At 45.0% G+C, this 12135-nt stretch overlaps 1 protein-coding gene across 4 annotated transcripts in view; it reads right to left on the bottom strand.

The window, feature by feature from the left end:
* The window catches only part of KIF13B (kinesin family member 13B), a 120203-nt gene that overhangs the window by 6172 nt on the left and 101896 nt on the right, over positions 1-12135 (bottom strand). For all 4 annotated transcript variants that reach the window (XM_077782478.1, XM_077782479.1, XM_077782480.1 and 1 more), the window contains 3 exons: positions 11762-11895; positions 2859-2921; positions 406-1378 (listed from right to left, as the gene is read on the bottom strand). In XM_077782478.1, coding sequence (XP_077638604.1) covers positions 406-1378; positions 2859-2921; positions 11762-11895 — 1170 coding nt within the window. The remainder of the gene's footprint in view (positions 1-405; positions 1379-2858; positions 2922-11761; positions 11896-12135) is intronic.

The following is a 12135-nucleotide window of genomic DNA, read 5'->3' as shown; positions in this document are numbered from 1 at the left end:
TGAGCTAAATCCCACAACTCCTGTTGTGCTTTGAACACCCTTGACCTCGCAGCAGAAGCCCAGAAGAGAATCCTGTGGACACAAGGCCTGTCTCCTGCTGCTACTGCTTACCAAACTGCATGGAAAAGGAATCCTGATCCCTACTTCCAGTGCAAGAAGCCAAAGAAATGCTGAAAAGGGACAGTCAGGGATCACAGAATGGTTTGGGCTGGCATCTCAAAGGGATTGGGAGTGAGAGCAGGTTTGGAAAAAGACGACAGCAGGGAAGACCTCTTACATATTCCTTTTCAAAATGCCTCCTGCAATGGGCAATGAACCCCCCAGTGGGTACTAAACCCCCAAAAAAGCAGCTTTAAGATGAGCTCTGTCCCAGCTGCTTCCCAGCTGATCCAGGGGATGTTTTACCTGAAGGCAAATCCAGCTCCACACCAACCCACGTTCCTTCCTGGAAGTCTGTGGGCCCGATGTACCGAACGGTGCCCGTCTTATTGGTGCCAACTGTGACATATTCTCCCTCCTTCAGCCACTCGGGAATTTCGTTGGCATCTTCAGAGTCAGAAATCACCTCCAGCTTTTCCTCTGCTGTCTCCGACCCGTTGTGGTTCAGTCCACGGGCACTGGACGTGGTCTTTTCTCTTTCCTGCTGCTCTTCTGTGCCCAGGGAACTGGTGGGATCTGATCCCAGCATGCTGGTAAAGGATCTCAGCTCCGATGTTTTCACCTTCTGGATTTTGAAGGGGGAGGCTGCAGCGCTGGGCTGGTCGGGATGAGCTTTGGGGAACCCCAGCTCTGAAGCCCCGGTGGAAGTTTCCTTTTTCCTGGCCTGTCCTGCTGACTCTACTGATTGTTTGGATATTGACTCCTTTGGAGTGGAGGTAGAGAGAAAAGGTTTTGCATCCGTGGCTGCAGAGGCATCGTTTCCCTGCTCGCTGGGACAAGGAGAAGTGCAAGACTTCCCATTCACTTTAGGGCTGTCCCTCGGCCTGGGGGGAGCACTTGGAAGGCTGCAGGTGGGGGGATTCTCCCTCTTTGTGGCCACAGAGCTCTCAGAAGCCCTGTCCTGAACGTCAGGAGGGACCTGAGCCACTGCAGGAGCAGGGGAGTCACTCCCTGCAGGTGCTGGACCTGCCGGCTGAGCCACAGCATCGCTTCCCGCTGCCAGGGCCTCGGAGAGGGTGGCTGTGGAGACACTGTGGGAAAAATACCCACTGGAGGCTTCACTCAGGGGGCTGGGAGGTCCCTCCTGGCAATCCTGGGCCTGGGTGTCCCCTGTGGGCTGCTGCAAAGGCACTTTGGGTGTCTTCTCCAGACTTTTGTCCACCTCGGGCGTCTGCGCCGCGTTTTCCAGCGGCTGCTTTGCTGCTTCCTCTTGGTTCACCTGAAACACAGAGGGAGAGCAAACACGGGGCTGTGTTATCCAAAATATCTGGGCTAAAAGCACAGATTCCAGACCTCTGGCAAGCACCAAGGCGTTGAGCTTATCTAAATCCCCGTGTAGCTGCCATCTCCAGAAGATGGAAGCTGATCCCGAGTCAGCCCTGCCAGCGGGGGAGGATTGTCAGCTCGCTCCTTCCATCAGTAAGGGAAGTGTCAGCCCCGAGAAATACGCTCCCCAACATTTACTGAAGAATTATTTATATTACAGGAGTGGTCATTTGCTGTTTCAACAGCAGGATTTATATGAAATGGGAACCAGCCGTGATCCATAAGTCTCTCACAGTTATTTGGCTTAACTCTCTGGGTGGATAAATCATCCCCCTGCACCTAAATTGTCATTTCTGTCCCCATTTCCAAATGCCATTCCCACCTCAGAGCCACCAGCACCTCGCACTTCCAGAGGATGAAATTAACTGCACCTCATGAGATTAACAGCCCATTTCAGTGATGTATTTCTTGGCTGTAAAGTTTACTAAATCTGATAGATCAATATCTTTTGCCAGCACATGTACTCTAAAAGATTAGGATGTCTCTAAATCTCTTTGGGAAGGAGGAAGGGGGGAGAGTGTTCATAGTAAGGGGAGCAGGGGAAAGAGGTTGGAAAAGGGCAGATTTGAGCAAATCCTGTCTCAGGTGAACATTTTTGTTTATTATTCACAATTTTGTGATTTCTCCCATCTAGTGGCTGAGTGTCCCAAACGACAGGATTTTCAGCTTATTCCCAAAATGCCTTTTGCAGTGGAAACTTGAGCAGCATTTGAAGAAAGAGGGATTTGACCGGATTAGTAGAATTTCAGAACCAAAGGTTTGCTATTGCTAAGTAAAATACAATAATAAAAAAGAAGAAGCTTTTTAAAAAAAAATATTCCAGCAGATTAAAAACATATTGCTCACTTTCCTATGGCAAGGATGGTGTCCATGTGGACTCAGGAGCTTTGCTCTTTTCTCTGGATTTTCCCTTTGGAAAACACACAGTTTTCTAAGACAATAAAAGCACAGTGGGAGGAAGCTTATGTGCTGCTCAGGACACTGAAATTCTGCTGAAAAATGGGAGATCACAGGCTCTATTTTCTCTCCAGCTTAGCAAGAGTTTTTCCATGATATTACGGCAAAATGGGGAATTAAGCTCCACACTTACAATTGCCACATCCTGCTTACAGACACTGTCAGAGCCTGGAAATTTTCATTTTAAAAGAGCAAACCAGCTAAATTTTAGCTAATTATCTGCTAATGCCTTCAAATATCAAAGTGTAACCAGAAACAGGAGAGGAGATTTCACCAGGACCTAAAACACCCAGCAGAATTTGTGTCTCACAGAGAGGCAGCAGCACAAATGCAACAGGTTTTAAGCAGCTGAAGCTTTGGCCACCTCTGGCAGGTGAATTTAAAAATTGTATCCTCACGTCCCGGGATGTGCTCACCTGTTTTATCCTCGCAGCACTGGCCTCCAGACTGGCTGACTGAACCATAATCTGTGGGACAGCCTGGGGGGGGAGGGAAATGAAGAGAATCATTCAGTGAAAGGATTAAGTATTGGCAAACCGGTCAGTGTTAAAGCTTGTGTTTGAAAATTTGGGATCCTAAGCAAACCTCTGTCACAAAGGGATGGAAAATGAAACTTTCAGTACTTGAAATGGAGTTTGTCGAAAAAGAGGGAGAGAGGTTTTTTACACAGGCAGAGGGGAAGGGTTTTAAGCTAAAAAAGATTTAGGTTAGAGATTAGGATAGAACTGTTCCCTATGAGGGTGGGGAAGCCCTGGCACTCCTGGATCCCTGGAAGTGTTCAAAAATCACCTGGATGTGGCACTTGAACACATGGATTGGTCCTGACCATGGGGGTGGTGCTGGACTTGATCTTTGAGGCCTTTTCCAACTTTAAGGATCTATGGTTTGATCTCCAGGACCCTTTCCCTTTTCCCAGTCTCTAAATTCAGTTTGGATCTGAGCATTACTGGCTTTAACACAAAAAGGAAAGCAGAATCCAGGTCTGTGCACCCCCTTTTCCAGGAGGACATTCCCACTGCCTGCTGCACGGGGCTGGACACGCAGGCACTGACAATAAATGGCCCTCACTTGCTCCATATTCAGGTTTTTATGTTGCAGATTTGAAATAATCCCTCTCCCGAGACCAGAGCAGCACACGGTGACACCTGATATAAATCTGAGGTTATGCAGCTGGCTTGGGCTGTCACACAGGAGGGGAAGGAGCCACCACATCACTGGAGAACCTCAGGAAAGGGAAGCATGAAGAGAAGGAAAAAAAGGCAGAAAAATCTCTTTAGCACTGTTAAATAAAGCACTGCAAGGGCCAGTTCAGACTTTGAGGGGCAGAGCTCCTTAAGGGAGACACATTACACAGTTTGGGAGCTGCCTGCTTTTATTTATTTTTTTTTCCCCAAGGATCCCTTCTGTACAAACACACAGGCAGTGCTCAGCTCCCAGACAAGTGATTCCTAGAGCTCAGCACTCCGTTGAAAGTACTGAAACCTTCCAGCTGAAGAGTGAGGAACCTTCTCTTGATTCCCTTCTAAGCCCAGTAAAGCAGGAATACAACTGATCCTACCCTCAAGAGGAATAAACATGGGAGAGAACAGCTTTCATTTATACAGAGTTTGTGCCAGGCATAAAAACCCAAGGTGCTTCAAGGTACAGAAAATAAAAATACAAAAAATGGGCAAAACCCCAACAGGGTCACCATGGACCCAAATGAATTTTTTGAAGACATTAGAGCTCCAGTTCAATAAAAGGAAGCAGGAGAGGAGGGGTTTTGGCTTGTTCCTAATCCAGCTAAATGAAAATTCACCACTGGAATGGGGCTCAGAGCAAACTGGCTCTGTTTTGGGTGCAAAGGTTTGTGCATTTTGAGATCCTCACTGAGCAGGACCTGGGGCTCCAGGAAGCAGATGGATCAGAACAAACCACTGAAGAAACCCTGCAAAGTTTAGGTTTTATAACATTTGTCCAACCTTATTATCCAGAAATAAGCACTCGGAATACGGAGAAGTATTTAAAGCTGTTTCTCAGTTCCTTTGATTCCCTTGTCCCCCTTTAAAACAAATAAATGAACTGTTTGTTTGGGTTTTTTATCTCTCCAAAACCTCCAGTCTTACAGCCTGCAAATCCACAAAAATCTAAAAATCCAGTTGGCATCACACAGCAGAAGAAAGAAAACCATTAAGTTTTAATCACTCCTCATCAATCCTCCTCCTGAAAGGATGACAGATCTCCAAACTACAGAAAGTTTGCCAAGCAAAGTTCAGAAAAACAGGGATAAAAAACGCAATTCTGAGGGGTGGCACTTGCCCAGCTTTGGGGCTGACAAGAAGCAGCTGGGCAGGAACCCCCTCAGAGGGCACCACACCAAACCTGGGGATGAAATGCAGAAAAATTCCTTGGGGAGGGGGCACCGTGAAAACAAAGTGTTGGGACTATTTGGGAAGACATTGCTGGATGAAAAATATTTCTGGATCCAGAGCCAAATTATGTCATTAAATGTTTGTAGGCAGTGGCTGCTAAACTCGACGTGTCTATTTATCCACAACCCTTTTACAGGGATGATTTCTGGCAGAATTTCTTCAACCAAGCTGACAAAACATGGAGTGAGGGAGAACATGAAAGCTTTTCACTTTAAAGCATCTTTGATTGTCTTCTCCTAAGAGCTGCTGCTCTGTGCAGGGAGACGATGAGGATACAAACAGCTGGACATGCCCAGGTGGGTGCACTCACATCCCAGAAATCCCCCAAGTGCTGGGATGATCCCACACTTTGGGCAGCAGGGATGGGGGAGGAATTCTGCCCCTCTCAGGTGAGACCCCACCTGCAGAGCTGCCCCAGCCCTGGGGCCAACAGCAGAAGGACGTGGAGCTGCTGGAGAGAGTCCAGAGGAATCCAGAGATGCTCCAGAGCTGGAGCCCCTCTGCTCTGGAGTCAGGCTGGGAGAGCTGGGGGTGTTCACCTGGAGAAGGATCCAGGAACAGCTCAGAGCCCCTTCCAGGGCCTAAAGGGGCTCCAGGAGAGCTGGAGAGGGACTTGGGACAAGGGATGGAAGGACAGTGTCGCCCTGATTCTTAAGATTTTCTAAAGCTTTCTGAGTTTACATTCTGTTAGAAAACTTTCCCACACATTTTCTATAAACAACATATTGTTCTGCATTCCTTCGTGGGGGTGGAGGAAGTTGATGTACTGGTGGTTTGTCCAATGTCTTTGGAGAGGTGGCCCATTCACTCTCCAATCCACTGTCACCTTTGGAAAAGTATAAAAGTTGGAGTCAGAGAATAAACCTTCTTATTTTTTACCTTGCCATTGCAGTGGCTCGTGTTGCGCTTTCTCGTGTCCTGTAGCGACAGGGCAGGACACAGGGAATGGTTCAAACTAAAAAAAGTGGAGATTTGGGTGGGATATTGGGAAGGAATTGTTCCCTGTGAGGGTGAGGTTGCCCTGAGGTTGCTCAGAGAAGCTGTGGCTGCCCCTGGAAGTGTCCAAGGCCAGGTTGGACAGGGCTTGGAGCAGCCTGGGATGGTGGAAGGTGTCCCTGCCCATGGCAGGGGATGGAACTGGGTGAGCTTTAGAGTCCCATCCAACCCAAACCATTCCAGGATTCCACGGTGATTCTATGACTCTTTGATCTTTGTTTTTTGGACATTTTCTGCTCACTGAGAGGTCACTTTGCCTGCTTTCTGAGGTGACCAAAAGAGAGCCCAACCCAGCACGCTGGTGAGCTTGAAAAGCATTTGTGTGTCACTCCCCAGTTACAGGGGCACCAACATTAATCCCGAATTAACAATTTTTCATCTCATATATTCCACATCTAAATAATGGCCACCTCTTCAAAGAGCTCAGCAAAACACATTTGGTGTTCCTGTGTCATCACCCACTTTGTGAAATGCCCCTGGCAGCAGTGACTGATGCCCTCAGTGCAAAGCCTTTGATTTCGTGTCACTTGGATGAAAATCCCTCGGTGTTAACACCCAATATGCAGAAAGTTCAGTGGCATTTAGGAGAACAAATCAGGCCAGTGCAGCCAAGAACTACCCTGTGAATGGCAGAATGGCTTAGCCAAGGTTGATACAATCCTAAAGGGATTTTATCCCAAATTTCCACTGCTCTTTTTGCTTTCCCATCCCCAGACAGGAGTGGCTGAGCCCAAGGAGCCTCCCACTGACACTGTTATGGTCCCATCACTATTTAACAGCAGCTGCTGGGAACTTCTGCAGCAGAACAGAGATTTAAATCCATTAAACAGAGATTTAAATCAGTTTGGAGCACTCAGGATAAAATATTTCCACAAGGCAGGGATGCAGGGAGAATTCCAAATTCCCTAGTACATAGCCCCAAAAAAACGAAATTCAATTTCTAAAAGGTACCCCCCTGCCCTAACAATATTCCTCTTGAAAATTATTTTACAATCGAGGGCAAAGTCATTAATTACTCAAATGAAAAATCTCCCACCTTCCACAAGGAGATCTGAAATCCAGTGCAAGTTAATTTGTTGGGTTTTTTTTTGTGTTTGCTCATTTTCTTCTCTAAATACACTCTGTATTTAAATATTAACCCAAACAACCCCCTCTTATTCCACAGTCTCTATGTTAAATGTTTCAGCCTGTAAGAAGACTTCAGAATTCCCCATTTCTGGCACAATTTATACAAAATTAACCACACCATTTCCTATGCAGCTCAATTACTTTGCTTCTAGGTCCTGGCAGATTAAAAGAGTAATTCATACCCATTTTTAAGTTAGTTTACAAAAAAATTCGAGTGGTTTGAAACTTCCAAAGCCAGTTTTCCACACTGACTCTCATCAAAACCCATTTGTACTTGAGGATGACAGGGAAAACTGAGCTCAGAAAGAAATCAAAACACCAACAACAGAGTCACAAGGAGACACACGAGCTCTGCTGACTGCAGCATCCAAATGATTTCTCACTTGAAACTCTGAAGACAAAAAAAAAAAAGCCTTCAGGATGTTAAAGAAGGTTCTCCGAGGCCACATTATTTACATTTGATTAAGGAATGTCATTTCTAGCAATTATACTGTGCACCAGGCCCATGCATGAAACCCTTATTTTTTAATGGACTGCCAGAAAAGGGGTTTTGTCTATTTAGAAAGCCTTTCATTAACTGCATTTCATTAGTTTTTAAGATTAATTTCCATGTCTGCATCAGAATGTTGAAGGGAAAGAAGTGACAGCTGCCCTCTCCATGTGGCTACACCATAAAGCAAAAAGGAATTATATGGAAATTAAAAAGAGTTTATATATTTTATTTTTTAAAATAAATCTGTGACTCAAGATCTCTCTCTCAAGTCATGTGCTAACAAAAAGACATCTGAGCATCCAAAGAGATCCTTGGATAGGAAGGTGACCAAAATCCACTCACAGGAATTTCCTTCTGCCACAGCAGTGCCAAAAAGCCAGAAACTGGAATTTAATGTGACCATTTTTAATGTCAGCACCCAGTGATGCTCTGCAATGGGATTACACAGGCAGCTCCTGGAGGGCCACGGGGTCCCAAGGGAAAAGAGCAGGAATTCTGCTTGGTGCACACTGGGAAAGCCTCAGCATGTGAATAAAAAAAGAGGAGTTTCGATTCCTGCATAATATAATTAAGCACAAACAAATGAAACTCTGCTTCTCCCGCCACCTGAGTATTTTACACAAGGATTTTAAGCTTCTCCCCATCAGCAGGGAGGGTCAGAAGGCTCCAAACCTTGCACTCTGTGCTCCTCAGCTTTTTCAAGAATAGGCTGGGAAAATAAAAAGCAATTCCAGCCATCGAGAAAGGTTTAAATTGTCCTTTTTTTTTTTTTTTTTATTTACAGAGTACTGGCAATTAATTTAAAGGCACCAGATAAAGGAGAAAATAGGCATTTTCTAACTTTAAAGTATATAAACAGCTTCATCAGAACCCAATCTTTTAGGTACATAAACAGCTTCATCGGAAGCCGTTCTGCGAGTTACATAAAGAATCCTATTATGCCAAATTAATTCAATCTAACTAATTAGAGAGCAGGAAGTTCTTTCAATTATTTTATGTGCTGTCTGAGAAACACACTTGAATACGAGAGCAGATTTCATTAATTGCGGTTCATTATTCTCCAGATTAGTTACTAAACTTGCAGCAGAAGGTCAAAGACAGCAATTTTGTTCACTGCCACCACCTTGACTGGGATGGCTCTGCCTTTTTTTTTTTTGTTGTTTTTTTTGTTTTTGAAGCACAAGCAACCACTCTAAACAAGGGAAGATGGCTTTGTAAAGGTAATTTGGTGCGGGCTCACCCACTTTAATGTGGATGCAGCTCTAAGCAATGGGCAGGACTGAAATAAAAAGCAGCTAAAATCATGTTAAAAGTGTGTTTTTATAATTACTGATCAGAGATTTGGTACCACACCCACCTGGAATAGTTAACTTCAGCTCCAAACCTGGGAAAAGGTTCAGTCCTGCTCCTTTGAAATTTGCTTTTCATGGAATCCCGGAATACCCTGAGCTGGCAGGGACCCACGAGGATCACTCAGTGCAACCCCTGGTCCTGCACAGAGACCCCAACAATCCCACCCTGTGCATCCCTGGGAGAATTGTCCAAACTCTCCTGGGGTTCTGGCAGCCTTGGGAATGTCCCCGTTCCCTGGGGAGCTGTTCCAGTGCCCGACACCCTCCGGGGAAGAACCATTTCCCAAAATCCAACCTGAATCTCCCCATAACTCAGCTCCCAGCCTAGGAAAGGAGGATTCAGAGATCCTTCCATCCCCTTTGTCATTTCTATTCCTGAACCTTGCTCTCCCAAATTGATGTTTACAGCAACAGAACCCCAGCAGTTCCCAGTTAAGGGTCAGATTCCTTTGCAATTAAAGCCAAAAAAAGTCATTTAGGCTTTGCCTCTCCCTGACAGTTTTTTAGTTTACCACCCACTTCTCCCACCCTGCACATTCATTTCTGTCCCCTGCCACTGTGCACTGACATTTCCTTCTCCCACAGCCCAAGAGGTGCTGTTCTGTATTCCCTGAAAGATCTCAGAGAAGTTATCAAAGATAAATTGTTTTGAATTCGGTTCCTCCAGCCCCAGAGGAGCTCCTGGCTGCCTGCCTGGCACTGACCCCCCGAGCCCCCCAGCCACCCATCACCACCCCCAGCTCAGCTCCCCTGCCCACATTTGCATCCCCAGGCCATTGGAAAGAAGATTATGGGATGGGATGGGATATTTATGATCCTCAAAAGCCAGACTTGCTGCAAAGGCACACCTCTTTGTTTTTGTGCTGCACAGAAGCAGCTGGAGCTGATGCTGGGGAAACTCCTTCTGGTTTTTTTCTCTCTCCTGTGCATCTTTCCTTAGGGTGGGATTAGGAAAAGGTTTTTTCCCCCAGAGGGTGTCAGGCACTGGAACAGCTCCCCAGGGAATGGTGACATTCCCAAAGCTGCCAGAGCTCCAGGAATGTTTGGACAACACTCCCAGGGATGCACAGGATGGGATTGCTGGGGCCAGGGGGTGGATCAGTGATCCCTGTGGATCTCTCCACCTCAAGATATTCCACAATTCCCTGGGATTGCTGAGAGCAGTCAAGAAGCCCCATTTCCCTACGGATGGAGCTGCAAGGAATTTGCAAAACCTCTCAAACCAGGGAGGCACATTCCAATACAGCTGATTTGCTCCACTGCAGAACCTGAAAGTAGAGAATAATTCTAACATTTCATTACATAGATCCCACTGGTCATGGAAACCCTGGGCTGCTCTCCACTGTAAGCACAGAAGCATCACCTACTCCTCTTATTTTTTTAAAAAACAAACCATTAATAGCATTTCCTCTCCTATTAAAACCTATTGAGATCATGACCTGGTTGACTTTCCATAGTAATCCATATCCTAAACTAAAATCTCATTGAAGAGATGCCTCTGTAGTTTAAAACTTAATTTCTAGACAAATATCCACGGCTGATCTTGAACAGGAAAGGAGTGGGAACAGGTGGTTAGACTAGAGGCAGGAAATTAGGCCTCGTTTCTCCTCTCAGCTCTCACTGATTCACCGAGGATTCAAGAAGGTGTGAAAGGCTCTCACTGCAATTGTAAGAGCACCTATTTGCATCTTTCCATACCCAAATACCTTTAAAGAAAGTCACCACCTTCATTTTAATTCTCTACAGTTCACAGATGAGGAGGTTTGTACAATTCCAGCCTCAGCACCAAGCAAAAGGCAAGATTAAAATGTAAAATGATTCCCCAATCAAGCTAAGAATATTTTAAAACTGCCTCATTCTTATTTTGTACTATATGTGCCAGAAATTTCTTTTTAAAAATTTAAGTGTTAGTAGATTTGTTTTTGCTCTATTTAATATTTTACTGTATTTCTATTATGCCAAAACAACTTCCTGTACTCCTGGGATGATTTTGTAACAGCAAGTTTAGTTGTAGCAAACAAAAGATCTGCATTCATCCACAAAAAAAAAAAAAAAATAGAGTTGTTCAGGGATTTTAGGGTTTGTTTGGAGAAAGATATGCTTTAAAGTGTTTGCCTGCATGGCAAGAGGTGAAGAAAAATCTGAGTTAATAAGTGATAACTTCCAGAACTCCAGGTAAAGGAAGAGGGTGAGAGCAGAGCCAGTGTGGACAGAACAGACTCCCAAAAACTTTCATATGAGATCTGGCTCCAGATTCATCTTCAAAACAATTTTTTAAACCTTCAAAGTTTACTCTAGAAGGAAATATTCCTCTATAAATCAACATTCCTCACAAATAAAGGAGATTACATGACCTATAATGAGATTATCTATTTAATCTGGTGTTTTTTTTAGAAGACAGAAGTGTTTTTCCAGTCAGCTTGACCATGCATCAACTTCTGCTCAGGAGCCACATCTGGAGCAGGTGGGAGCTTTGCAGCACAACATCCAAAAAGAAAAAAAAAAAAAGGAAATAAAATGTTTCCCTGACATGTGGATTAGATAAGAATGAACAGAAGCAACTGCCCCAAGTACACAGGAAAAGATGGTAAAAGGTGACACGAGCTGGGGTGAGGGGCAGGGATATGAAATAAGGAATTAAAAATAGAATTACATTTTCCTCCTGGCAATACACAAACAACACTAAGTGCCCTTCATAAATTTTACCATTGTTGCTGCGAGTGGGAGGCCCATAAATCACCCTGGGAGTGGAAAAGCCAAGTGGGCTGAGTGTGTGTCAATAAGTTCCAGCAGCTCCACTATCCCTGGATGCAGGGATGGAGGGGAAATGTGCCTAAAAGCTTGGTCTGCTCTGCAACAACTTTTATAAAACAGCTCTCTGCCAGCAAGCCCGGCAGCACTCACCAGGATTGGATTTCGTGGGTGATTTAATGCCTTACCTGCTGTGCAAGGGGAGAGCTCTGCCTGCCCTTCTTCTCATCTCTGACAGGGAACAGGGACTTCAGCAGCTTTGGCATCTGAGGCACCAAGGACTTGACAGGATTCAGGTAGGAAGCAGCCAGGCTACCAATACCTATTGGAAAAAAAAAATATTCATACATGGAAAAGAATTATTCTTTGGAGGAAGGTGAAAAACAATCCCAAAGCTGACCCTATTAAAAAAAAAAATTAAAAACTTCTTTTTAGTCTAAGATGACTTCTATGGTCAAAGAATTAGCAAGGGAAAGCACTCTGACTTTTAGTGACACTCAGGAGCTGCAGTGACTTCATCTCATATTTAGGAAGTTCCTTGAGCTGAAGAAGAGCCTCACCT

This window comes from Lonchura striata, chromosome 3, assembly GCF_046129695.1.
Source record: "Lonchura striata isolate bLonStr1 chromosome 3, bLonStr1.mat, whole genome shotgun sequence".
NCBI classification, from domain to species: Eukaryota; Metazoa; Chordata; class Aves; order Passeriformes; family Estrildidae; genus Lonchura; species Lonchura striata.
The sequence above is the reverse complement of the archived record's forward strand: the minus strand, read 5'-3'. Positions and strand labels throughout refer to the sequence as shown.